This window comes from Aythya ferina, assembly GCF_964211825.1.
Source record: "Aythya ferina genome assembly, chromosome: 7".
Lineage (NCBI taxonomy): Eukaryota > Metazoa > Chordata > Aves > Anseriformes > Anatidae > Aythya > Aythya ferina.
Window position 1 is genome coordinate 17,472,380 of NC_140302.1, and position 27,369 is coordinate 17,499,748.

At 41.3% G+C, this 27,369-nt stretch overlaps 1 protein-coding gene across 3 annotated transcripts in view; it reads right to left on the bottom strand.

The window, feature by feature from the left end:
- The window catches only part of PIK3AP1 (phosphoinositide-3-kinase adaptor protein 1), a 48,366-nt gene that overhangs the window by 4,326 nt on the left and 16,671 nt on the right, over positions 1 to 27,369 (bottom strand). For 2 of the 3 annotated variants that reach the window (XM_084526045.1, XM_084526044.1), the window contains exons 3-14: positions 23,039 to 23,187; positions 19,934 to 20,078; positions 18,319 to 18,461; positions 17,045 to 17,177; positions 16,130 to 16,326; positions 13,792 to 13,981; positions 7,469 to 7,564; positions 5,848 to 6,027; positions 4,921 to 4,983; positions 3,740 to 3,945; positions 2,100 to 2,172; positions 1,609 to 1,764 (exon numbers count right to left, since the gene is read on the bottom strand). In XM_084526045.1, the coding sequence (XP_084382171.1) occupies positions 1,609 to 1,764; positions 2,100 to 2,172; positions 3,740 to 3,945; positions 4,921 to 4,983; positions 5,848 to 6,027; positions 7,469 to 7,564; positions 13,792 to 13,981; positions 16,130 to 16,326; positions 17,045 to 17,177; positions 18,319 to 18,461; positions 19,934 to 20,078; positions 23,039 to 23,187 (1,731 nt within the window). Of the gene's footprint in view, positions 1 to 1,608; positions 1,765 to 2,099; positions 2,173 to 3,739; positions 3,946 to 4,920; positions 4,984 to 5,847; positions 6,028 to 7,468; positions 7,565 to 13,791; positions 13,982 to 16,129; positions 16,327 to 17,044; positions 17,178 to 18,318; positions 18,462 to 19,933; positions 20,079 to 23,038; positions 23,188 to 26,142; positions 26,215 to 27,369 lie in introns of those variants that run through there. The other variant, XM_084526046.1, reaches the window with a different exon arrangement.

Consider the following 27,369-nt stretch of genomic DNA (forward strand, 5'->3'; position numbering starts at 1 on the left):
ATCCTGGTGATTTAACTGCAAATCACTAACTCAGCTCCTTGTAACCTCATGCATACCTCTTCCACACATTATTTAATGCTTGTTTAGATAAAATTGTCTCCACTCATATTTTTCACATATTCAGGATCCAAATAACTGCATTTCATACAACACAGCTTTGAATTCATTCTAGCAGATTTCTCCCCTGCCTAAGTCCAGGCTTCTGGTAAATACTCAACCATAATCTAACTGAAAGGATTCAGTGCTGATATCAGGTTGCAAGTCAGGTAAATATTTTCACAAGTGTTACACACTCAACTCCTATATATTTAAATTATCAGTCCCCATGTCCCTTAACTTCATGGAGGTGGATGGCTAAGAGCACTGTCACACATGAATTTTTGCAATAACTGACTGCTTGAGAGGCTGTCTTTCCCAATCGCTGTTCACCACCTCCTCTCTAAGGATGTCTACTCACCACAGGAATATTGTTAGTCTATTTCAGAGCTAAGACTGACACATTTGATCAAACTACCTTCAGCAACCATTTATGCAAACCTATTTAACTTGCATAGACTCAGAGTAGGGAATATTTTTGCAGTCAGTCATGCTACCTCTGAAGGGGACAACAGCTCACAAATATATCTAACACTGCTATGGCCGGTTTCAGTCATAAATATGTAATGTTCTATAGGGTTTTACAATACTGAGACATTAATGTTCAGAAACCTACTCACTGAAGTGAAGGCTAGAGAGGATTTCTCATAATACACAGTCCTTTCCCATCCTTGCTGAGGTAAATGTCATTATCAGCTGGTCCAAACAGCATTTAGTGCACTAAATATCACGTTAGAATCTGTTTTCACAATCATACCATGGAAGACGCAGCCAAGCTGCACACTGAACTCTGCAGGGTCTTTAACAATTCTCACACAACCACTTATATGCTAGGCTCAGCTGCCTCTGGCACCTACTTCAGATGTGTGCCAGCTATATCTTGACAAGAGCCACAAAGGTGAGTAACCTCTCTGAGAGTCAGTGTTCCTTTCAGAGGACCAAAATGATCTTAATGATTTCTGTGAAAATTGCTCAGTCTGAAGACACAGTGAGAATGCAAGGATTTAATTTGCACAGATTAAACCTAATAAAAAACAAATATAATAAAAATGTCCAGAGCATCCAAGAGACTCAAGAGTTCAGGTCCCGAAGCAACCAATGAAAAATGCAGTCCTTTATCTGTAACAATTGAGGAAATGACAAGTAGCAACACGCAGGTTCCCAGCCTGCAATACGGCCACACCCTTCAGGCCAGAACAGCACACTGCCTGCTGGGAGTCACAGCAAGGGATCATACTTTTTCTCTACAAAAGCAGCTGCCATCTACTTTTAAGAGCTGGAGACGGGGGATACACTTTCCTTGGGAAGGCTCAAGGGAACCCTTTTCCCAGCTTTCAGGTTTTCCTTCCATAGAAATGCAGACACAAGTGTGCCCAAACCCCTTGATGAAACTGGAGTTGCTTTTACAGCTTTGAGAACAGTTGGTGTGCAGGGTTCAGGGTGGCAGTGTCAGCACTGGGATTCAGCAACAGAAGTCCTGACCCTGAGGGGCGACAATCAAGGTTTGCTTACTTGTTGTGCTGGATGTGCTTTCTGTTTTCCAGTCTCCTCGCTTTATCTCCTTTTTTGGTGGGAAAACATTTTTCCTAGGGGTATATTCATATATGCCACATTCTGGTTTCCCCAGAGTGTTATGAGAATGTCGAATGGGTACTGTAATTTCCAAATCTAGGAGAGAAAATGAGAATGAACAGCTCAAAAGTATCTACATGAGTATAGCCTCTGTGAGACAGCTTCACACCCCAAAACACATGCAGTTGTGTAAGGGTGATCATAAATGTATGTTATGTACACAAATCAAAATTCACTCTACAGGTGTGGACATCCTTTCCTCAGTCTGGGAAACTGAGTAAAGCAGCTTCTTCATGTTTTACTCAACAGGCACACAAATGTGAGTATTAACATATCACATAATTACAATACAGAGACATTTCTGCTTTAAGAACCTATTAATATTGGTCACTGCTTCACTACCAGAGAATGTCAGAATCGGAGGCTGTTACCTGTACTTTTGCCTGATTTTTGCTTCTCCATTTGCCTCCTGGTTATGCTGTCTCGTAGCCGTTTCAGATTTTCCTAAAAATATCACAAGACATTCTTTTCAGACTTTGGATAAAGGAGGATAAACAGCTTTCTGACAATACCAGTAACATATTTCAGCTAACTTTGCAACCAAGCTGCAACAAAGCCTGCTAGACCAGGCTGAAGTCCAAACCATGTGAAACCATCTATTCCCTTCAGAAATCCATATGTGCCTTTCATAAGGCAAGTTTTTTCAGATATTTATTGTGTATGTTCAGGTCAAGTTCACAGACTCACTGGTAGTTTCAGATAAGCAGCATATTTGGTTTAGAATTCCCTCTATTTTCTGTCTCGGCTATTACACTGGCATGGAAACAGGAGACATGTTCAAGTAACTGCGCGGTCCTTTCTGTACTAATGAACAGGTAATAATGACTGTGGGGACAGAGGAGGCTGCTGCACATCAGAGCATGACAGACAATGAAAGAAATGAGGATGCTCCCACTGAAGCAACAACGGATACCTGAAAACATAACTGGAAACAAAGTGTGGCAGCATACTGCAGTAAGGAAAGGTGGGGAGGTGAAGGGGAAAGCAAACAGCTTGTAAAACGTAAAAATGAAGAAGTTTTTGAATAGGTGGAGAAGCAGAAGGAACAATAGCTGTACCACAAGGCAGGATCTGTAGCAGACCTTGAAAGGTGCTCATGGAATAGGCCTCAGAGCACGCAACTTCCTCTCTGCTACAGAGATGTACTAGAGCCTTCGTTATTGAAGAAGGTGTTTCCCATGACTGTTTCTGTTTAGAGAGGACCCTTCCAGGTGAGAAGAACTAAAGTCTTGGCTTTGTCCTGACAGCTACCAGAACAGTATCACACACTGGAGACCAGCACCTCGAGCGCTGGGGCAGACTTTGCCACCGCATGAACAAAAGGCTCCGAAAGAAGCAGGCAGTGCTTTTGAAGAGGGAGCTCCAAGCTAACACGAGAGTGGAAACTTTAAAATGTGACTGCTAGTTCCCAGTCATTATGCTGCTGCTGCCAACACAATGATGCCCTCATTCGATTGAGCACCCAAACAGTGCACTTTCACCCATGACTTTTACTTTGCCCAGCTGCAAAGAACAGGCAGTCCTGGAAGCTTTAGCAATGAAAGCCATCAATCATTCTGCCTTTTAAAGAGCCTGAAGAAGCATCAGACTATTTACAAGACAGGAGTTTAATGACAATACATCATTTGGGACACACAGTCTTCACTGAACTGAAATAGATGCATATTGACAACCCGAATGTTCATTCACAGAAGTCCCTGCCACCAGGTAGGTGCTAGGTGAAAAGAAAGGTAATTTAGCCAACTTTATTTGGGCCTAATTGCCAGTATACAGATCTTCATGTTAGAAAGACTAAAAATATTACTGCAAGATAAACAGACCTGTAAAACAGCTATCTGCTTGCTGCTGCATAGGAACAGAGCCTCCTGTGTCAGGAGAGAACTCTACTGGCTGGGGGACTGTATTAGGAGTTTTCCTGCTCCAACCAGAAAAGAAGTGTACCCACACTGAACTGCTTCAAATACATACGTAAAGAGTGTTGACTTTCTTAAACAGTGGAATAAGTCCGTACCTGCTGGAACCGAAATGATTCTGATCTCTTTTTCTGGTTCAGTTGCCACTCCTTAAAGTGAAGTACAGCTTCATCAACGTTGAGTATGCCCATTTTCACTTGTTCCTGTAACGTAATCAGCTGCCGTTGACCTGGGGTTTTCATTCCAGCAAATGGATCGTATATACTTGATTGAGACAGATCTCTTACAGGCCTGACTATTGTCTCTGAAAAGAGAACAACAGTGAAAACATCACTGAACTTGTGGCATCTGCCCTCTTCACTGAATGCAAAGCAATTCAAGCAGCTTTGATGTAGCAGAGATGCCAAAAGGTTAATATTAGAGACTAAATGTTTCCCTAGCTATAAGAGTATTTTGTCCACATGCCATCCTGCTGTTTGTCAGGACTAAAATATCTGAGAGGCAGCATTGTGTGCAAATACATTCTAGTGATAATCTCTGTTCTTAAAAAAAAAAAAAAAAAAAAAAAAAAAAACACATAATTTAAGTGAACAGTACCAAAGGTCCTCCTTAAAGCACTCTGCTTCCTCACCTCAGAAGTCTCACTTCTGCACCCTCTGTAATCCATAAAACAGTATTTCACCATTGCAATTAGAAAGCTAGACTTCCTAGATAGCATGTAGTATAACTCCAGAAACAGTTGAAAACTCATCCTACTGATGCTGGCCCTTTGCAACTCATTTACAACATAAGGAGTACCCAACTCAGGAGATAAAAGCACAGGTGCAATTCCTAGCACTCTGATAATGCACAGGATAAGAAACTAAAAAATAAGGTCACAGTTTTGAAAGTGCAGAGATCAATGGGAAGCAGTTCAATACAGGTTAAATCTCAGGAAATAATGATCAACAGGCAGTGACTATATCCAGAAGAGGAACATCAGGTTGACGAGGCAATGTGGATCAAAACATAAAAAAAGGGGCTTCCGTGATCATTAAAATCCTGACTGAGGATAAACTCTGAGACAGCAGATATGTATTGTATGAGATAAAAGAGTACTCATCACACTCCGCAGATATAAAAAGTTCCCAATGTCACATAAGGTCGGGTCATGCATATGGGACTATTATCCCCAGAGATAAAAAACAGCCTATTCTGTCACATACACATCTCACTTAAAGCTACCTCAGATTTGCTTTTGGATTATTTGAAAGATTTTCAGGATGAACCTCTGACTTACCTTTCTTCACCTTTCCTCTAGAGACATAGAGATTCTCAGGTCTTTGTGCTTTCTGTGCAAAAACTGTAAAAAAACAAAAAACAAACAAACAAACCAAAAAAAACAACCACTCTTTAGACACTGAACACATCTCAGGAAGACAGAAATAGCGTGAATGAATATGGGAAGCATATTATCATATTCAATTCTGCACCACGTTACAGCTTCTGTTAAGTCCTATTGGACCCCATTAAGTCCATAGGAGAATAGGATAATGAGCTGCACAGTAAAACTCCCTTTCTGTTGTCCTCAAAGAATATAGCTCAGCCATCTCTGAGAGAAATCTGAAAATACTTTCCCATAGCAAAGTAAAAGGAGGAAGGAGGAGTCACTGAAATTACTTTCCCATACTTGACTGGAGTTCTTGTTAGCAGGATTGTGAAATACGACCAAATTTTCACAAAGTGCCTAGGAAACTAAGAGGCAGTTCTTTTTAAATCCAATTAAACCCTATCTCAGAATGAGGTATTGTCCTATACAAACGCTACAAATCAGTGATACTGTTACAGAGCAGCAATTTCTCAATTTATTAGCTTGATCATGTCCTTACAATATCAGAATCTTTCCTATTTAGTCGGATTTGTTTATAGTGGCTGGGGGCAATCTGTTATCTTATTGCTTTCATTATGAACAATCATAGGCCAAGACCTCAGGATAAAAAAAAAATGAAACATTTTCAGCATAGACAGAAAATGAAAAGCAGACCTGAAACTAGATCACAAAGGTAATCCAGCTTTTATGGGCTCAGAAAGACTCTAGAGGCAAATAATCAAAGGGTCACAGAAGCCACAGGTAGACTTTCTTGGCATTTATTTGGCAACTGGAGCCTACATCAGGGCCATTCTACAGTTGACTGTTCTACAGTTCAGGTCCTGGTACCCAACTCACTTTTGGAGATGTACAGCTCATTATCTGGCTGCGGAGAGCTGGATTCTGGTCTTGGAACAGGAACTGGAGGTCTGCTGGCCATTTCCTGTGGAAAAGGATCTTGTTCCACTGAATAATATAGGTCTTCACCACAACGCTGGTAAACTCCTTCCTCTGAATCTGGCACATCCATGCTACCACCTAAAACAGAATAGACTTTGTAAGCAAAACATCTGGCCACTTCACTGAACACCGGATCCCTCCAGATGTACCATGTACCACATTCTTAACAAGCTGACCATTTCTTAGGCAAACATACCCAGTTTTGCAGTGAATTAATGAGCTAAAGGTCTTCAAAACAGGACTTGATAAAGTCACTAATATCTTGTAGTATTTAAGTGTTTGCTACTAAGCCACTTTACTACTAAGCCAGTTAAAAAAAAAAAAAAAAAAAAAAAAAGAAAGCAAAAAACAGTAGAAAGTCTCATAAGTGTCTTTAAGCACTAACATCAGTAGGTTTCTAAGTTCCAGTTAACTAACATGTCACAGTAGTTAACAAATCAAATAGAGCACTGGCTTCTAAAAGCTACCTGGGTCATCTACAGAATACAACAGGGACTTCTTTTGTTTGAAACAAGCAATTGCCATCAGCTGACAGTATACTTGATCTCAGAACAATGTCTCAGAAGGAGCTGGATGCGTGTATTTGTGCTTAACAAGTCCCAGCTACCATTATACCACCTCATCATCTCCATTCTATTCTCACTTCCGAATTCGCTGCAAATTCATCAAGTGCTGCCATACCCAATTTAACAGTTAGTTTTCTCTGTTTGTATGTTGGCAAATTACTGACTCAAGATCATAGAAAGAATTAAGAGCCCCTGGACTAACTGCCTCCTCTGCTATCAAGTCAGAAGTAAATAACCTACCCACTGGACTTAGTGTCCTTCAGTGATTGATGCCGGTACACCTAGCTGAGTCAATGCAAAGGAACTGACAGAGCACCAGTGTTGGCATGGGAAACAGAACAAGATGTTAAAGGACAGACTTAATCTTGCTCTGAGTCCAGTTGGGTCACCCATGAGAAGCAAGTCTGGATCTTATGGAACCTGGTGAGTCAGGAAAAGGCTTGGATGACCCTATCATGCACAGTGGGAACAGCCCAAAGAAGGTCTGGGAGCCAGAAGTTCTTTTCCTCTTTCCAGGCTGCTGTATTCAAGTAGATGGACTTATGAATAAAGCATCTGCATTAAAATTCATATCTAGCTTATGCTGCTCTACTTTATACTTTGCCCTTGCTTATGAGGGGAACCTGCACTAGATCAGGACACCAGAATTAATTCCCTTCACAAAGATAGGTACAAAGACAGCCATTCCTGAATAGATATCAACCATGTTTGCACCCACAGGTTAGCAGACACTGGAACAAGAAGTCACTCTTATTTCTTGTTAAGAAATTCACCACATTTCTGAAGTCACCTCACAAGCTTCACAGGCTGCTTTTACTGTTGTGTCTCATTTATACCCACTAAAGCAAGGCTGTCCATATCATATGGTGAGGATTAGCTCCTGTGCTTAACAGATCAAGGAGAAACCTCAAGTTCAACTGTGCTGTTCCCCTCCCTTTCCAAATAGGTCTCACCTTCTAAAAACTTGCGGAGCATCGAGTCTTTTGTATTTAGAGAAATTTCATCTCTGGCAGTTGGAGTGTCTGGCTTGGACTGAAGCATCTCTACATCTGAAAAAAAAAAAACACAACAGAAAGGTGACCTTGTTGATTATGCCCTTAAACACATGGAACAATATAATATGACATATTTCTGACTGAAATTTCATTTTATGGTGAAAATCAAAGACTAAACCAGACAACTGACAAGACAGTTGCCTCAAAAAAGGCTCATAAATTGCTGTGTTCCGTTCACCCTGCACAAATCTTTGCCAGCTGCCTGACACATGCTTGAGGAAGACAGATGTGATTAACATTGCTTGGTGAGAACTTCTGACAAGGCTCCAAAGCAGACACTCCTGGGAGGCCAAAATTGGTGCAAACTTCATGAATTTCCAAAAACAGACGTTATAGGCCATCTGTTCATAACACACAAGATACCTTTTGTTTGGTTACTCAATAAAAATGAAAACAGCTGGATGAGTTAACCAGCTGGACTGGAAGGTGTTTAGACAGTCAAGTAATAACTTACTATGGAGAAAGAAGTGACAACAATAAGATACTTTGTGAGGTCTTTGTTTTGCAATGAAGGATTCTGAATTAAAAACAAACAAACAAAAAAATAACATCAACCTAACTGCACTCTAAAACTAATCCTGAAACCCTATGATGATAAAATGTTAGGTTCACATGTTCCTAATAATATTAAAAACAAGAGTGATATAAAAGAATTGTTGAGGCATATTGCAAAATATCTATTACCATATAAATTGGATGGCTTGGATTAACTGAGAATAGAAAATAGCACTCTGGATTACATGATGATTCCTGTAAAGCTGACGAGACTAAATGCTAACAATACACTACCAAGATTTTGCTTTCTTAGAAAGTTTTGGTTTTCATTTTTTTTGTTTGGTTGTGGGTTTGTGTTTTTTTTTTTTGATTGTTTGGTTTTCCGGTTAAAGACCCATTGTCAAAGGACCCAGTTATGGCTGCAAGAATGTGCCCAACCTCGCTTTAATCTCGCAGGTATACCTTCCATACAGTCACAGCAATGCTGCATGCTGTGTGGATTAACCACATCAGCAGTTTCTTAGAGCTCTGCAGTTCATATGCCAAGTTTCATGCTGCTGAAGTTAATCTGCTCGCCACCAACCTAATTTAAAGTTCATTTAATATTGCTACGCTACACAAGCACAGATCTGGCCTTTGAGCATGGTAAAGAATCAGCATTACAAACCTGTATTTTTCCTATAATTTTTCTACCTTGCAGCCAAACGTGATTATTATTTTTAACATAGCTTTTAGAAACAAACCTGGAGCAAGTATAAGCCCTGAGCAAAGCCAATACTTTATGGATTTGGGGGCAGAACAGAATTTGACAGGTGTGCAAAATTCCTTTGATTCTCTATGGAATGAGCAGTATCCTCCCCATTTTGGCTGTGCTCAACATAATTACTAAACCAGCAGAGCAACAGGATACTGCAGGTTTTGTTTTCTATTACCGTATTAAACACAGTTAAATTTATGAACCAGGTAGTTTCTCTTAATAGATATGATTGTCACCTTTATACTCTCTGGCACACAGGGCTGTCTTGCATACAGATAAGCTCTAACATCTCACTTGTGTACCAAAAATGAAAAGAAATTCTGAACTTCTTCAATGACACCTTCTGTTCCACTTGCTGCAAAACCAGGACAGTGGGACGGAAGTGACAAGGAAGCAAGCACAAAACTGGGTATCACAGTCAAAAAAGATCCCCAGATCCTCCTGAGGCTATTGGGTAATGCTGTTCTGAAAGGCTAGTGGGAAGAAAGGAAAGATGAGTTCCTAGATGTCAGTCTTCAGAATTTAGTAACTAAAATATATTTTTTCAAAGAGACTTTTAGTTTCCCTTTGCTGGGTTTAAGACTTCAGAAGGGATCTCAACCAATGTGCAGCAAGACATACAGAAGACACGTTATGACCTACTGACCCTTCACTAGAGCTAAAATAGGCGTATGTGGGCACCCTTTAGAAAGTAATCATATCCTTTCCCCCTTTAAACGTTTGTAAACAATAGAAGTTAAGTACTCCTGTACATGAAGAAAACTTACTCTGTAAAGAGACCAGTCCTTTTTTAACTAAGACAAAGGCTTCAATGTGTTGGTATAAATCACACCCCAGATGTTTTTAAGAAGTTATATTTTACTGCAGAATTCCCACAGTTTGTTCAAGGAAAACTAGGCTGCTGTTTCTTGCATTAAGTGAGGAAAAAGTGAAAGTCAATGAGGACAGTGTTAAAAACCTGGCCTCAAGAGAATAAAAATATTGGGGGAAGGAGTAGAATAAGGGCATCACAACTACTATGTACTATTGAGGTTTTGAAGACCTGCAAATTATGGGACGATAGGTTTTATTCAGTTGAAACTCTGAAGGATAAAGGATGAAATTCACACTAAATCTGAATGTCCACACAGTTCATAGATACAGAAACAGCACGTGGAGTCAGGACTTGTTTCCACCAGCCCTTTGCCACTGCCAGCGACTGACCTTGGACAGAGGAAATACAACCTGTTTCCCCAGATAAAATATCACAGCAAACTTCAGCCTTACAGTTGGAAAGTCAGCTTAGAAGGTAAGGCAGCACATCAGAGATACTAGAGAAGGTTATAAGGCATGGTAACTCTCTATACTCTAGAGGATTCCTTTTGTTCAAACTAATCAGGTGTTTCAAACTCTTCTGAACACACACACACACACACACACACACAGAAACATGGCAGTTTAATTTTCACATGAATCAAACAGGTTTTCAAGACTTTTTCACGAGTCCTTGCTCCCAGAGCCTCGCCCCTACGCTGAGCTCTAGCATACTCAAAAATACTGTTTTGTAAAATTCAGGAGGTGGTGGTGAGACGAAAGTAGAAAAAGCAAAGCTCTTCATCTGATGCTGTAGTTCATACTACCAGATTGATACGATGGAGATAACTTCCCCTTCTTGTTTTTCAACTGCTGTTTGTTACAGTGTGTGAGTGACCCACCCATTTACTTGCAACTCGCACCAACCTAGAGCAAATTCCACTCGTACTCAAGAAAATTATGTTTGACATTACAGGTATTTGAAAAGGTAATAAAAGGGAAGTGCTTTTCTGAAGCAGGAATGATTACAGTTGATAATAAGAAATTAAATAAGACAATTCAATCTAACTTTAAAAAAAAAATAAAGCAAACAAGGTAGTAGCAGAAACTAGTAAGTTTCCAGTGATTTAGTTAGGAGTACTTTATGAATTACACTGTTCAGAGTATTAAAACCTATCTGGCAAAGAATACTCCTCTCCAGCAGAAGGGGAGGCAGTGTATTACTATAGATGAAGAAAATATTTTCCATTTTTTAAACCCATTATTTATTCCAAAGCTAACAGGGACAATTAGCAACTCAAAACAGCTACGTGCAACCCTCATGCAGCACCACTGTACAAGTGGCAAAGCTAGTCCTTGTACAGCTTCTTCACTCTGTGTTTCCCCAGGATCAAAAACAGATAGGAAAAAAAATGCATTAAAAAAGTGGGATGAAGAATACAAGAACTGGCAGAACACTCTAGCATCTAAATATTTGCTACTACTTTTAACTCATTATAATGGCTCCAGTCCTGCATTACCTTGTTTTCATATCAGTTTCTGCTAGGCTAATTGACTTAGTGGTACCAACTTTCTTTTGATCGGTCTCCAAAAAACTGGTAGAAGCACATTCTGATCACAATAACTGGGCAGGCTGCCACAGTATGTCTACATTTAAAAAAAAGCCCAGGTATTGTCCTCTAGATCACAACTGTAATCACTTACACAAGGGCTATTACTGAGGTACTTTCTGCAGGTCAGAAGAGTTGTTTACTATTTCCTAGGAAGCTTTTTGTCCTCAGAAAACAGTACAAAAGACTAAAGTTTGTATTTGTGATGTCAGTCCTAAGCCAGCCAGCACTCCCACTAATTTCAGTGGGAGTTTACCTCTGTGCTGGTATTCTAAATGATGTTGAAACCCCTTCAGTTTGAGGGAACAAGACCAATTGTGGAACATGGCGCCAGTTTAACCTTTACCTGTTATGACACAGGCACCTGTTATGGCATTTTAGGCACCATTCAGACAAGCTGTAAGTGTTCATCAGGCAAAGACTAACAGACTACATAAGAAATACAGATATTTTCTGTAAAAGATTCCTGCGTGGAAGGTGACAAAGAAGTGTGCACAGGAGCAATAAGTTGGGAGATCTCCAGAAAAAGCAGGGAACACTCATTGCCCTTACTAATGTGTTACAAATAAGCCATATAGAACATCTATCCAACATTTTAATACAAACTTATCCAGCCATGCTTTCTAGTACAGAAGTCGTAAATATCTACTTCAGAGTCAAGCTTGGGTTTTTACCTCTCCAGTCCTACTAGCCCTGCAGAGCCCGCAGCATGTGTATATACCAGGAAAAGTTTCTGGTGCTGACCCTAAAGACCTCTACCACACCACTGATGTAGCTGCTCTTGCAGAAGGGTCCCCTGAAGGGCAGTGGCCTGCTGGGCTTTCACTGCTAAAGAAGCCTAAGAAAAGCAGACTGACTTAGGCTTTGAATGCACAACTTTCCTATCCCTAGGCAGCCAATTCATTAGCTCTCCATTTCCATGCCTGTCAGCCAAGCAGGCTGTTTTCCGTATTCCATCCTAAACAGCAGCCAAGCTCCTTCCTAAGATCTGCCAGAGTAAGTGGGAGCAGAAAAACCTGTATTCTTGAACAACAAACTTAGTGTAGTTTGACAGAAACGGGCAAGAATACACATACGTAAGGAATTCAGGTGGCACACAGAGAGGTGGTGATCTTCAGCAGGGAAGAAGCAAGGGTCATAAAACAATTAGCTCTTCCACCAACAGTCTACAGAACTGGCAAATAGTTTTCTTAACAGCAAGCAATTCTGATCTAAATCTGAACCAATATGAAGACATTTCAGAGAGGCTTTTCAGAGTCCAGTTGAAGAAGTAGTAAATTACAGGGAGTTTGACTTGCATTCATGGAAGAGAGGAATACCCCCCTTCATAGTGTCTGGGATTTCTAGATGTTTGAGGAGTGGAAGACAACAGGTTGCTCTCAGTGGTTTTAAGCACATTTTCCCCCCTCTGCAGAATTATTCTATCAACCCCATTCAGAGATGCACTGACTGCAGCAGAGCTTCTGAATATCTGGAAACACCCACCCTCTTACTGTGGACAACAGCAGCTTTGTTCTATAGGAGTACAACTGCCTTTACTGCTTATTCACCACCTGAAGGCACAATAATCCTGGTTTTGACAGCAACAAAACTAACCCCACAGTAGCCAAACAAAATTTAGCAGAGAGGTATATATGATTTCAGGCAGAGAACTGAGAGTTTTCTGGTCTCCACAACCAATAAAAATGTGTTTTATAGCATTGTTTAATCTAAAAGAGAAGAAAAACAACCCATGACAGATAGAGTCTATAAGCAAAAGTATTTCAGCAGGAAAAGCTTTTCTCCCAAGGCAATATACTTAAAGCTGAAGAAACATTGGAAGCCCTTACGTGGGTACTTAAACTATAATAAGCTACACTTCCTGCTTATCATGGGAACCATAAAATGTACCAGTGGGATGAAGCAAGACCAAGAAGAAAGATAAGAACAGCAAATTTACAATTGCTTAACATAAGTACTTAACTTTATATTTGCAATCAGCCTCACTGAACATTAATAGTGAAAAAGTTAAACAGCTGCATATTTACCAGAAATAGCTCTACGTTTTCATCAGTAAACAAGGTGAATTAGGATCATGATTTTTCAGTTTCTATCTTTTTGGAACACATTTCTAGATGTTCATTTTCTTTTGTTCCTAAGCTGCTGAGGTAGAAGCTCAACTCACGTTTGAAATCTTTCAGTGTTTCACAGTTGTAAGTAAAATTACATCTTGCACTGTGTTGTCTTCCACTAAGTCAGTGTCTCTACATCCCTGGATCTCAGGAGGGAGAAATGGGAAACAAAAGAAACTTTCTCTTCCAAATGCTACATCAGCTGTTCAGGATTCAGACAGTCTTCAAAACACTGAGGAAATGGCTCTTGACCATGTACCCTGGCAATCACAGAAATCCTTAGGGCAATTTTATCAGCCAGCCAATGTCAAAACCAGAGCATGGCTTCCTTATGGTGATATCAGAAAAGCTATAACCAGCCCTCACTCTGAAACTCAACCAGGGCACTATTATTGTATAAGAGAGACAGAGCAGCTGAGGCTTCTAAACCCAGAATATCGCAGTGATTATACATACAAAGGTCTTCTGGGGCACCCGGGACAAATCCAGCCATGGATTCATATAGCTCTTCATCGGAGCCAGGATTCAAGGAACACTTCATTAACAGGTCAGTGGAAAGATGAGCCATGGACTCGTAAACAGACTCATCCTCTTCACCTTGCATCAGCTCTTCCTTAATGTGACTCTTCAGCATATCTGCTGTTTCCTAGAGAGAAAAAGAGTCCAAGAAGAACAAAAAAAATAAAATAAAATAAAATAAAATAATTTAAATAAAAAATCTGGAGAATCAATGCAAAGCAAAACATTTTTCTCCCACCACTGATGGAAAGAAACCTTCCAAGAGTAGCCCATTCCCAAAGACTAAGGCTTCTCAAAGAAATTTAATCCCCATTACAGCTGTTTGGGGCCAGCCTTCAGGATCTACGCTGTAACACTAGGTAACAAAGGTGAAGCAAAGAGGTTCTAAAACATTCAGAATAGCCAGTATTATTTTTCTATCCATCAATTTCATTTTCTACCTGACGTCTTCGAGCTCCTGGAACATGAGCAAAGTTCATTCTAAAATTACAACGGTTTGTCAAAGGCTATTTTGGTGTAAGCGTAGCTTACGTGACCATAAGGGGGAAAACTTGCCGCATGTGGAGCACTTTCAAGAAAGCAAAGTTTTAGCTTTGCTGTAGATTCAGTTTCAATTTCTTGGCACTAGCAGCAGCACGTAACGCACAGAGTGGGAGTCTACAGACCACCTTTTTTTTGGTAAGACTAACAGGAAACCTCACAGCAAGCAGCTGCTCATGCAATATGGGCAACTTTCGATTCACAGGACAGCAGAACTCTCTCATACATTTGCCACATTAGGGGAGAAAAGAAAAGGTATGGAGAGCAGTGCTGACCTTTAGCAAACACCACAGGAGAGCAAAATGAAAATCTTCATCCCGGCTTCCTTACCAAGCTCCCACTATGTCACAAGCTCAGACATCTTAACTGGTTGCAATACTACAAGACATTCTTCTATCCACAACCATCATCTCATTGGCCTTCATCCACGGGGCATGTGTCAAAACTGTCCACACATGCTTCCGTTCACAGCCAAAATGGGTCAGTAGCTCATGTAATGCTTTAGGGAGGCGAAGAGGAACTTTTGCCAGACATAAAACGAGGTGAGTAAAGGGGGTTACTAGGATTTTCAAATATCCATATTAGTACTCCTTCTAAACCCACAGCGCTCCTAGTCACTACCCTGCTGTGGACACACTGGTACAGATTATTTCTGTGCTATTATTTCTGGTGCTAAATTGCACAGATAGTTTGAAGGCTAGTAAGCAGGACCTACTCTTAACATAGCTCTGTCACTCTGCTGGTAAAGAAAACATGGGAGGAACACAGTACAGCAATAAAGTTGAAAGGACTTCCTGAGCATCTCTCTTACCCCAATGCAAAGATTTTAATCATAGTTTACAGTTTCTGTAGCCTTCCTGATCTCAGGACAGGATATGACCTTTATTTAGCACTGATATATAACCCTAAATTTATCCTCCTATCACGAAGCAAGTCCCTAGTCTAAGGACTACCCATACCACCAGAATAGGGCTTAAATACTGCTGTAATAGACTGGCATACTTATCTCCCACCATTCAGGCAACTGCTAGGGACAACTACGTACACCATTTCAACAAAAAGTAAAGGCAGATAAAATCTACTCAGTAATTTGGGGTTCTGGACAACCTTATCTAGTGGGTGGCATCCCTGCCTATGGTGGGGAGGAGAGGGGGTGTCCACATCATAATCTGGAAGAAGTCAGGGTGCTGTTTTCTGGGGTGGCTCAAAGGAGAACCGAATTGTGAATTGAGCTCCCACAGCAATAACAAGTGGGGAATGGACAGATACCCCAACAGAGGAAAAAATGCATTTCATGTAGAACAAAGATCAGCTGTGAATGAGCTGATAATCAGACTGTACTATGACTAATCAAAGTACCTCAGACTGTACCTTCCCAAACATATTCAGTTCCCATAGTACCTCCTAAAGTAAGTGGGATGAAGGGGCTGTAGTTTTTCCAAGATCAGAGATTAGAAGAATACAACAGGCACAATGTGGCTGCAGAAACATCATTAGATGGTTGAACAATAAGGAAACACGGCATGGCAAGCTCTGCTTCCATCTTATTTGTTCTGTTGAAAAGCCCTAAGAACTTTCCTGGCTCCAGGGGTGAAATCAACCCTCCCACATGGAAGCTTTCATGGTAGCTGGACATCTACTCCTTACCACACCACTTTGTACCTCAGCACTCCTGGTCCCACAACACTGCCCAAACCTGCTGAAATAACAAAGAAGGACTGCTGCTCCCTCTTACCACATATTCATCAATGAATTGCCGGAGGTCCTTAAAGCCATGCTTTTCTGCGATTGTGTTTGGATAGTGGCCATATTTGTTGGCCACACTATATGCCTGCAGTGCTCCAGGGCATGTCAGCAGCAAAGCAGTGAGGTTTTTCAGCCCGTATCTTGCAGAAAAGTGAAGCAGCGTTGGCAATTCCTCATCCCTCTGATCTGTGAGAAGACATGTCTGTTAGAATCTAAGCTTCTTTCTAGCAGCAGCAGAGACAGCAGATGAGAAACAGACTTCCTAGCAAACGCACCAACCAAAACAGGTTTGAAAACCCTGAAAAGAACATGTACCATTTCAAAATGGAGCTAGCTCTGCACAAGTGAACTACCTGAGGTATCTAGCACATCCCCACATTTGATTGCTACGGTCTTTAATGGGGAATCTGGCACTGTACTAGCTGCATGTACGTAGGATCACAGGTTCAGAAGGAGCTCTTAAATCATCGTTCCAGTAAGTTCCAGCTGCTGTAAGGAACCAAATCATGGTACCACACCAATCCAACTGCCAAGTGCCCACTGTGCACCTTAGAACAGACTCATGGGGTAGGGGGAAAAAGGACTGTGCTGGGGAAAAATACCGCACGGGACTGGAAGAATAAGTGAGAAAGTAAGGCAAACATTTCTGGGGGCATCATCTTTTCACTTTGTGGTTGAAGCTGTCTACATAGCTGTATCTGCCACGCTATAATAAAGTGAGACAGACACGTAATAAAAAGGGACACACAACCAGCTCTAGACATAATCTGAAATTTAGCTTCCTGGCTGAGATTCAAAACTTGAGACAGCCTGTGCAGCTACACACTTCAGTATTAAGGTGCTCCAAGGAAAAACTCCTGATACAGATGAAGTTTCAAAAGAAAACAAAAATATTTCAACTTGCTTGTCATCATATCGTTTTCTTCCAGCTGGTTGATTCCAAATAGGTGTAAGCCACTGGCAGGAATGTTCTTCTTCAGTGACTCTGTCAACAATTTGTCCAGTGCTTCTATGCTGTATGGCACAATTTTAAAGGCCTAGAAATAGATGGAAAGTGATTTTGCTTGGTTAAGTCTAGAGAGTCATTTAAGATGAGACTTGGAGGGTGATGTAGTAAGTTTTATTTATTTAGAATATATCAGGAAAAAATATGCATAGATACTGAGGGTGGCAATGTTTAGATAAACAAGGAACATGAAGAACTTCTTGGTCCAACAGAGTATGATTAATCTAAACAGGTAAGAACTACAAACTCCACAACAAGACAGAGTGCAAGGTGAAAGTCACTCATGTAACTGGCAGCATGGAAGACTTATTTCCTACTTCCTTGATGGGCATAATCTCACCTTTGAAGCTGCTCCAATGAAGTGTCACTCATGCTCTAGGTATGAATAGGTCAATTTTGAATTGCCCCGGTGTACACCCTGGCTTTTGGACTAGTGCTTAGTCAAAGACTGTGAAGCATGCCTTTACCCCAAGAAGGAGCACAGCCCAGTACCAGCTGCTCCTTAACTTGAATTAAAAAGGAGGTGAAAGACAGTCTCCTCTGCCCCAGGCATGCTGGTGATTAACACTGCTCTCTGTAGACTTCTGCTACATAGCTAATCAGGGATATGGAGGCAGAAAGCACAGACAAGGGATCTGGAGAACTTGCTCGTGCAAGCTTTACCACTGTAACAGGGTTCAGGTACCCTAACTGGGGAAAATATGATAGGAGAACTGAGGACAGGCTTTAAAGAAATAGAACTATTTGTTTACTCTTAGTACTTATTTTACCCTTCTTCAGTCAGCTAGTGTAAACTTTGTTACACTTTCACATCTTTTGCAAAAACCCTTTGGTAAAAATTTCCAAACATTTTATGCAGTACTTTCTGCTGTATCAAGTTCTGTCACCTTAATCTTTTCAAATCAAGGTCTAAACATGGGTGTTGACTGATAGTAATTTCCTTGTTAGCTGGATGGCCTGAATTGCCTTAGCTAACTATTTGTTCCAGATACGGTAAAAGTACCTGTGCTTTTGTTCTAAGGGGATTTTTAGGGACCTTCTCATAGCCCTAACAACTTTGCATTTCTGCATTTCAGAAAAGCAAGAGTGCTTGCCACAAGGTAGCTCATGTCCACCTATCTACTCTTTGAGAAGAGCTGGTTTCCAAAGCAGCCATTTGCTAGAGTTGTTACCTGGCACATGAACTGTACTGGGTTGGCTGCATTTGCGAGCAGACTGCTGATTTCCTCCATGTCGGTATGGTAGGTGACGCTCGTTTCTCCCACCATCAAGTCCCCTGAGTATATCTTTAGAGGCACTGTCCCAGAGGTTAAATCTTTGAAAGAAAAGAGAAGAAACCACCTTTAAGAACTAACAATGGGAACAAGTCTTCATCACATGCTCCAAGTATAGGAGGAAATCGGAGATACTGTCAGCTGGATACCAAAATAGTTTCTGTTGTATACAGTTCATGAAAAGTCACACAAAAGAAAGGTGATGATATTCATCTGAATACCAGGCAGGAAAGTACTTTGGAACAGCCTCCTTCATAGGCATGTCAAAGCATATCACCTGACCTTCTAGGTCATCTGCTAACCCTAGTCTGGACCACTAATGATAACAGTACTCCACCTCAAATTACAGAACCTGACCCCTCTCCACATCTGGCTTGGGATTTCGCATCCTCTCTCAGTCTCACTACTCTCTGAGTGAAATCAGCTTAGAAGATTTCAGCTTTGCAAGTTTACACAGGCACAGGATTTCTCTCTTACATGCAACTTGGGAGCTTCCTAATATTTTACCCAGTGTGTACTCATAGGTCTGAGCTCTGAAGCACACGTATTTTGAATCCCACTGAAATTAATCTTTCCCTGTCTATATGCCTGGCTGTAACAACTAAGCAACCAATGAAATGGTTACTGTCACACCTGAAAGGAATTCTAAATGTATTTGTTAGAAACTGCAGAGCTAAAATATATGTACACTGCATCAAAGTGAAAGTCAGGCTTATAATTCAAAGTGCATGTTAGTTTCCAGGTACATGTTTAAATCAGAAGTCTTGATTTAGGACAGATTAAACTGAACATCTGTATGTGGCTGAGGTAGTTTTCCTTAGACCCATCCACTTGCTTGACTTCTTCAGAGTTGCTGTAATGGCTGTTAGCGTCTATTCCCAGACCTAATACATGGACTCTTCACGAACACAGACCACAGTAGGTTAAATAAAATAATCCTGGGAAACCACTATCACTAAAAAGATCAGAAATCTTGCCCCTAAAGGTTACTGAATGAAAAGTTTAGACAACTTAAGCTTTTGTAAGTGTAAATATCTAGAATGACAGAACACATCTGAATTAAAAGACAAGCTACATTAAACAGCTTCATCTCTAATCACACAGAGATCATCATACATTAAACATGTACTGTTATAATCATGCAGTTATTTACCAGCACTTACCTTCTCTTCATGCCTGCCAATACTAACATACTGGTAATACTAACACATAATTAAGTTCAAAGTGCTTTACAAGCTGTAATCTTTCCTCAGAACTCCGACTAAGTTTTTTCCATACTGCAACCCCACCACTGCTGCCAGGAAAACAGAGATCCCGAGCAGCAGTCTCCTCAGTTCCATACCAGCAAAGCATCACAGATGAGAATTCAAGTTCAAGATTTCCTGGTGTCAGTGTTTCCCACACTGCAACCTCCACCCTTACACCCCTGACACTTCTCAGGACAGGTAGGTTGGGATAGAAAGGAAACAATGAGAGGTGGGGAGGTGGGAATTCAAATCTCAGCCCGGCTTACTTGGAGCTTCCACGGAGATTGTGTACTCATTCTCCATCTCAGCCAGCACACACACAGACGATGCATTCTCTGGAGAGAATTCCACTTCAGTTTTCACTTTGCTATCTAGTCTACATTTCATGATAATATAAATAGTGGTCTGCACCTAAGAGAGAAAGGCATTAGAATATGTAGTTTCACAATACAGGAACACTTATTTTAAGCCCCCTTTCCAGGGATTTTGTTGTTATTGCGACTAACAAGTTAACATCTGTCATTTCCACAGTCTTGAATGATTTTCAGTAACATCTTCCAGTCACCGAGTTACTAGGCAGGTGGCTTCTGTTACAGCTTGCACCAGCACAAATACAGACATTAAGCTGATAAAAACTCTGTGATGCTATATTTATAATCTGATTTACTTTCAACCACAGCGGCCTCTTCCCTCGAGCAGCACAGCCCCATTTTGAACAGACACAGAGGAAGAAACTTAAAATTAAAATTAGCATATTCTGGAGATGCAACAACCTTATCCAATTATTTTTTATTTTATCTACCTGTGTAGCATGGGTCTTTAGCCAGAGCTTTGTTTAAAAGGCAAGAATATCAGGTCTGCAAAATTTTCATTGGCCCTGCGTTTAACAGTTCAGTTATTACATCACCTGTAATAAAATGTATGAGATAGCTGAAGTCCTTCATTTGGCCTGAGACTTGTCTAGCCTCTACTTATGTGAATTATGAAAGTGAATTCCTGGACCAGATTCTCAGTTCTGAAAACTAGGAGATTTCCTGGGTCGTGCTTTGTGGCAGCCCTTCATACTGCACATGTCGTACTGCTCAGCTGTGACCCAGTCAGGTTTTCAAAGATCACCAAAGGCCTGACTTGTGGCCACTTACATGGCTATGTTAGATTCTACAATAACTAACCTGAGAGAAACCTGAAGAGACTTCCTTGTCCACAAACTTAAGCTGAACATAATGATCCCTAACTAGGCCAATGAAAGCAGCCCAGCAGCAACAGAAAACTCAAATGATTCACGACTGAGTAGAGTCATCTTCCATAACTCTCATATAACGATTTATTGACTTCATTCCTAGCTGCTCCTTACCATGCTGCAGCTAAGGTATTTATCCTCAACTCAAAACACAGACAAGCCACAGCAAAGGAGTTTTACCTACCTCAACGTCATTGTAAGGTATATTTTATTAATATCACGGAATGATTTGGGTTGGAAAGGACCTTAAAAATCATCTAGTTCCATACACACATGCAGACCCCTGCCATGGGCAGGGACACCTCCCACTAGACCAGGTTGCCCAAAGCCCCATCCAACCTGGCCTTGAACAATTCCAGGGATGGTGCATGTCTGTTGCTACCACTGCCACCCGTCACCTGCACTAGAGAAATTCACTGACTCACAGAATCATCTAGGTTGGAAGAGACCTCCAAGATCCCCTAGTCCAACCTCTGATCTAACACTAACAAGTCCTCCACTAACTTCCTCCATCAAGGAAGCAAAAATACTCAACCAAGTCTTGGAAACACATGCAGTGAATTCACAAACAGATGCCCAGTATATACAAGGGGACTATTCCCGTGAACAAGCAAATAAAGCTGATACCAAAAATTCCAGGTACAGTGTTCTCTGTGTTAAGTCAACAACTGTGTAAACATTTAAAGCATTCCAACAGTCTGCTGACTTCCCAAACCACCCTTGCTGTGAACAAGTCACAAGCCACACACACCACAGAGGGAACAAACTGTTTCGGTAAGGATACTTCCTAAAATGACCATTCCTTCCTTTCACCCTTCCCTCTTCCCCAAGAGAATGCTATCCCACGTCAAGAGCAGATTATGTCTAAAGTCCAAGGCACATATTCATTGACTACTGAATAACCCAACACTGAACATCCATGACTCTTGCTGCAGGCTCAGATGCACCTCAAACGCAGCACGCTGCAAGGTACACACTAACACTACAAAATAAATCCATCTACCTGACTACAGGACGTGCTGTTTCACTGTCACACACTGAGCTCTTGCCAAGGCAGAAACGAGGTTCTAATAGCCATTTGCAAGCTTGTTACTCCCCCTCCTCTTTCCCTGCCGGTTTACTTCTGGTTTCACTTCAAGGTGTGGTCAACAGCATTTGAGTTCCTTTCCAAAGCCAGGAGACAGACTGTTTCTACCAAATTTGAGCTATTATGTTTATTTTTTTCAAGTTTCTCTGTACAGCACAAAGGTCAGGTTCTAAGTAAAAGCAGAGGATCCCCAAATTACACTGCCTTAACTGGTGCTTTTAGAAAAAGCACAAAGCTCCTAAGAGTCGGCAAAACTGATATGGATGAAAGAAAAAAATAAAACAGTGCTTCATTTCAGTGCACTGAAGCATGAGTCCGCCCCTGGCAGGGGGGTAGAGGAGGAAATAATGTAAAGCAGCAGTCACACTGCAGTGGAGCTTTGCTAAACTGTTAGATGAAGTTTCCTCTGACAGCCAGACCCTCCTACACCAGTGCCTCACATCTCAAAACTATGCAATGAAAGCCCAGCCACTCTGACTGAAAAGTACGCTGCAGAGGAGGTAGAGACAGTGGTGCCATACACTTCTTTCCTGGTGCATGGTATTAGTTTTTTTCCATCTGACACAATGCTAGGCTAAGAAATGTAATTTTTCAGACAGGAAGCCATGATCCCAGCTCTTTGAAGTCACTTGCAGGACGTGCACCAGCACTGCCATACTAGATTGCATCTAGGCTCTGAAGTTGTCTCATTACCACCACCTTACTCCACTTTGCACCCCTAAATGTCACCAGAACCTAAAATGGGGAGTCAAGAGTGTGAACTTGCCTCATAACACACAAGACAAGCAGCTATATTAGTGACACTATCCATCAGTAAGTGACATTGCAGCCTAGATGATAGCAGACACTGCGTATTACCAAGCTATTTCTGGGCCTAGGGAACTGAGCTCTTAAAACTGAGACACTGAGGACAGGGAGCTGAATGGGACAGAAAAAGAATTATGGACTGCTTTCCAGGCCTGTAAAGCTGCCCACTACAGAGTAGCATAATGTGTTGTACCAGCACACAACAAGAACACAGCCCACGGAGTGGCCATACAGTACCCCACAGCGTATGCGGTCAGGCTGCACCACCAGATGGTCCGCAGTGCTTGTGGATGATCCATGCTCTTCGTTCATGGCAAGTCTGCAGGAGTAAACTGAGTTCTTCTCGTCTTCTGTTTCTGTGTCAGTCACAGAGTCACAGCCCGAGTCTAAAATAAAGCATATAGAGTTCTATTACATCATTTCCATTTGCTGAAAATGCACAGACACATATACATCAATCCTAGGAGACAGCCACGGAGGCCAGGTGGAACTTGCAACAGTTCTCAAACCAATGTTTAGAAATGGGGATCTAGTTGAAGAAAGGGAAACTACAGAGTTTCCTCATTTATTCCGTTAAGGGGACTGCTGAGGAACATTCAGAAAGACACAAAAGTGCTGGAGTAGCACTGAACATGCTTACAAAACAAGCACAAAGCCACTCCCTGATGAGATGGATACTCCCTTTCTCTCATTAGATAGGAAAATAAGTATCTTAATGTCTGGTGTCAAAGTGATCAGCAAATAGACTCATCTGATTCCAGCTGCACTCTCAGCGCACTGCAGAGTAGGCAACAACCTTTAAAGTCCTCCTCTCCTAAAGTAAATGAAGATCTACTTTTCTTTTATTTCAGCAGTATCTTTACTTTTCTGGACCCTGCTTGCGCTGCTTACTCCGACTCCTAAGTTTACTGTTATGTTCATAAAATACAACATGAGGCAATAGTCTGAAGCGATCCTATTATGCAAGCAAGTATAAGTTTCTGTAACTATACAAGAGTGAACTTGAAACACATCAGAGCCTTCTCCTGGAAGAATCACAGCACTCTACCCAAATAAGCCCAAGAGAAGTAAACACATGTAACCCCACAATCTGCATGTACAAAACAACGTTCTCCTTCCTGATTCACAGTAACGCCATAGATGTTTTATCGATGGAAGAGCAAACACTTGCACACAAAAAGGATAGCAAAAAATAACATAGATGAGAGTTATCCTACCCTGCCAGGAAATACTTTCCCCAGCTGCAGAAAGGAAATAGACACATTTGCATTTAGTTAGTAGAAAGATTTTTTTAAATCTGGTTTCTACCTGAAATCATACCTTTTTTTTCCCCATTTCCCAAAACATGGGGTAAAAGTCACTGACTTTCTTTTGTCAGAAGACTAGCATGAATTCTTAAGCCTACCTACAATAGGCAAAAATTTCCATTCAAATTTTGGAAAACTGTGAAGCAATTAAAAATTTAAGACAATATTTTGGAATTTTTTATTTTATTTACTTACTTACACATCTGTAAAGAGCAATACAAATTATTTGCCCCCAAACTTCCAAGCACATCATTTCCAAAAATGAAGACCACCAAAAATTTATTAAAGCAGGCTTCTGTTAGGATGTCAGGTCCTGCTAGTCTCACACAGTGAACAAGAGTCAGTCAGAAATTTAAGTCTAGAATTCTTCCTTATTATAATAATTAAAGATTGAAACTTAGGATATTTGAAATTGTCACACATTTTTTAAAATTTATTTTAAAGTATTTTCTACATGTTTGAACAGGATTTTATGAACTACACAGATATGACTATGCTTTCAATTGACAAATTTCAAGTCACAAAAGTTTAGCAAATTATTCAGCTGAAGGTTTGGTCACAGAGTCACACACACACTTAACTTTAAGCTCGTGATTCATTCTACATAGCAAGTATAACCACAATGCTGCTTTAATATTTGCTGTAGAAAGATCAGAGCCAAAAATCTGCAGCCCTAAAGTTCAAGTAAGGCACCACTACCAATATCAGTATTTCTTAAACCTGGAACAGTGTATGTCAATAAGACATGGAGATTTTAAAACAGCACCAATGCAAATTTGCAGATTTGACTGAGAAGAAACTACTTTGACACAGGGCTATGTACTGAAGGTCTTACGGATTTTCAGGCTGCATCAAAAAGTATTACAGAAAATGGTCTGAGGTTTTAAATTCCTTAACTCAATATGTTAATTATCATCCAAAGTTATCAGCTGTAGAAGCCAGACCTCAGTTTTGGGAACCCTTGTCCTGGGAAAAGGTGGGCTGCTCCCATCTGGGAGAGCCAGGCTGCCCAGTTGCACAGGAGAAAATTAAAGCAGTAGACTCACATCCTTCCCTTGCATGACTGCAATCACTTGAGGTGTTTGGCATATGCAGAGCAAGGCAGCATATCCCTTTAGGAGTAGAAGAGGCAACTGTTACTAGAATTGAGTCTTATCTCTTGGTTATTTCCAATATGACTAAATCAGAAAGACTAAGCTCATCACAGATAACAGAACCAACAATGACCAGACTAGGAACATGTTAATATTTCTGAATCATAAGCACAAGCTGACACTTGCTAGGATCCTTACCCTAAGCACATCAACCCCACTCCTTAATATGGAGCCATCGGTGTGGTAATTTGTACCTCGCTTGCCCAACATATAGTCTGTGTCAGAGGAAAGAAAACCTACAGCTGTGGATCTCAGCTACAACATCTAAAGTAAGCATGCATGAGAGAGAACAAGCCTCCAGGCCTCTGCTTTCCTGACATTATTTAACACTGGTAAATAATTAGCAGGACAACTACAGGAGTCTGCACTTGAGCTGTTGAAGAAGTTCCGGCATTGCTAGATCCCATCTTGCACTTCTGCTTTCCTGTAACAGAGTTGAGTGCCTGGAGGTCATACGTAAGAACAGAGCTGTTAGGTAATATGGAAAAAAGCACTGTTAATCAGTAATTAGATTAACAGCTGACGGAACAAGCGCTGGGGTTTTGGGTATGAATTATTCATCTGTTTTCTTCATTCAGAAAATTCTGAAATTGTAAGTCACCAACTTCCCCAATAAGCAGCGAAGTGATGGCGTGGCCACCTCGCAGGTTCCAGTCACACGCCATCTTATGAACATGCAAGGAAACTGTGCCATTACATTCAGTAATATCCGTGCTCTAAAGCGACATGCTGTTAGATCAGGCCTCCCTCTCACTCCGATACTTGGCTAATGACAACCCATTTGCATATAAAGATTCAGCAATTATACCGCTGTAACTGGAGCCAGGTTAGACCGGCCATCACTGAGATCAGACACGTTAGAAAGTTATGAGAATAATACCTGAATTGAGCTTCTCCATGAGCAGCTGCTGTAGGTCAACAGCTCGTGGTTATAAAAGGCTCTGCCTTCACTGGAAGCCCTTTCTATTCCCCTTTAAAAGAAGGCTACCTCAGGCCACGCCTGACAGTGTCTGTAATACTCATGAGAATAGCAGCTAGAGGAAATGCGGTCCAAGAAACCCAACCACATTTCCCTTCGAAGACTGTGCTCCCCACCAGGAAACATCAGTAGCTGCGCTGCAGAGCACAGCCCACACAGCCCCTTATGTCCATCCTGCCTGGCTCCCCACGCAGCTTCCCTGCTGGAACTCACCCCTGGGAAACACAGGCATGGCCACGTGCTTCACAAGCCTTTTAGCAGCTCTAGAAACCGGCAAAAAGCAGCCAGTTATTTTGATATTTTGCTGTACAGAGCACGGAGCTCGCCCTGTCATCCACTTCCTCCTGGCCAAGCTGTGTGGAGCTGACAGCTGTGGTTTCTCAGAAGTCAGCCCTGACACCACAGGACATGTGAGCGCTTGGATGTAGTCAGCAGCCTGCCCTGGCCGCTTTGCCATCCAGATACCAAAGCAAATGGCATGACCGAGCAACTCCTTGTCCTTGCAGGTTCTGCACGTGTAGACTTCCCCCTCACCAGCATCCATCTGTCAACCAGCTCACCGGCAGAGGAGACTAGTTTTCACAAGACCTCCGACTTTCACCTTGGTATACCTACTGCAAGACAGAAGACCTTCAGAGAGCTTCTGCTATCGTCCAAGACTTACAGCTGGTCAGCTTCCTCTTCCAAACACGAAGGAGGACATTAAGACTGCAAGTAACGCCAGCTGCATTTGCAAGAAGCAGGCAAAGTCCTGATAAACAAGTCGGAGGAGCAGGGAAAGTTATCTCGCATCATGCCAACCTCAAGGTCCCTGCTTTCCTCAAAAGAAACACATTCAGGCAGTATTTTGTGATAACCCCTCACACCGGGTTATACCATAGCAACACTTCCCTTTTCAACAGAGTGAAGAGAAGCATGTGGAAAAGCAGCAGGTGAGTAAAAAAAACTCAGCACAGGAAATACGACTTTGTAAAACTGCCTCTACATAATAACTTACGTATGGAACATCTCCCCCTCCTCTCCAAACAGCACCCCAAGCCGCTTGTTGTTTAAATCTCCAAGCACAGCACCTAAAACCAGATTCTCAGTTCTACAAAGCAAGTGGTCACATTTTATTTGTGGTTATAT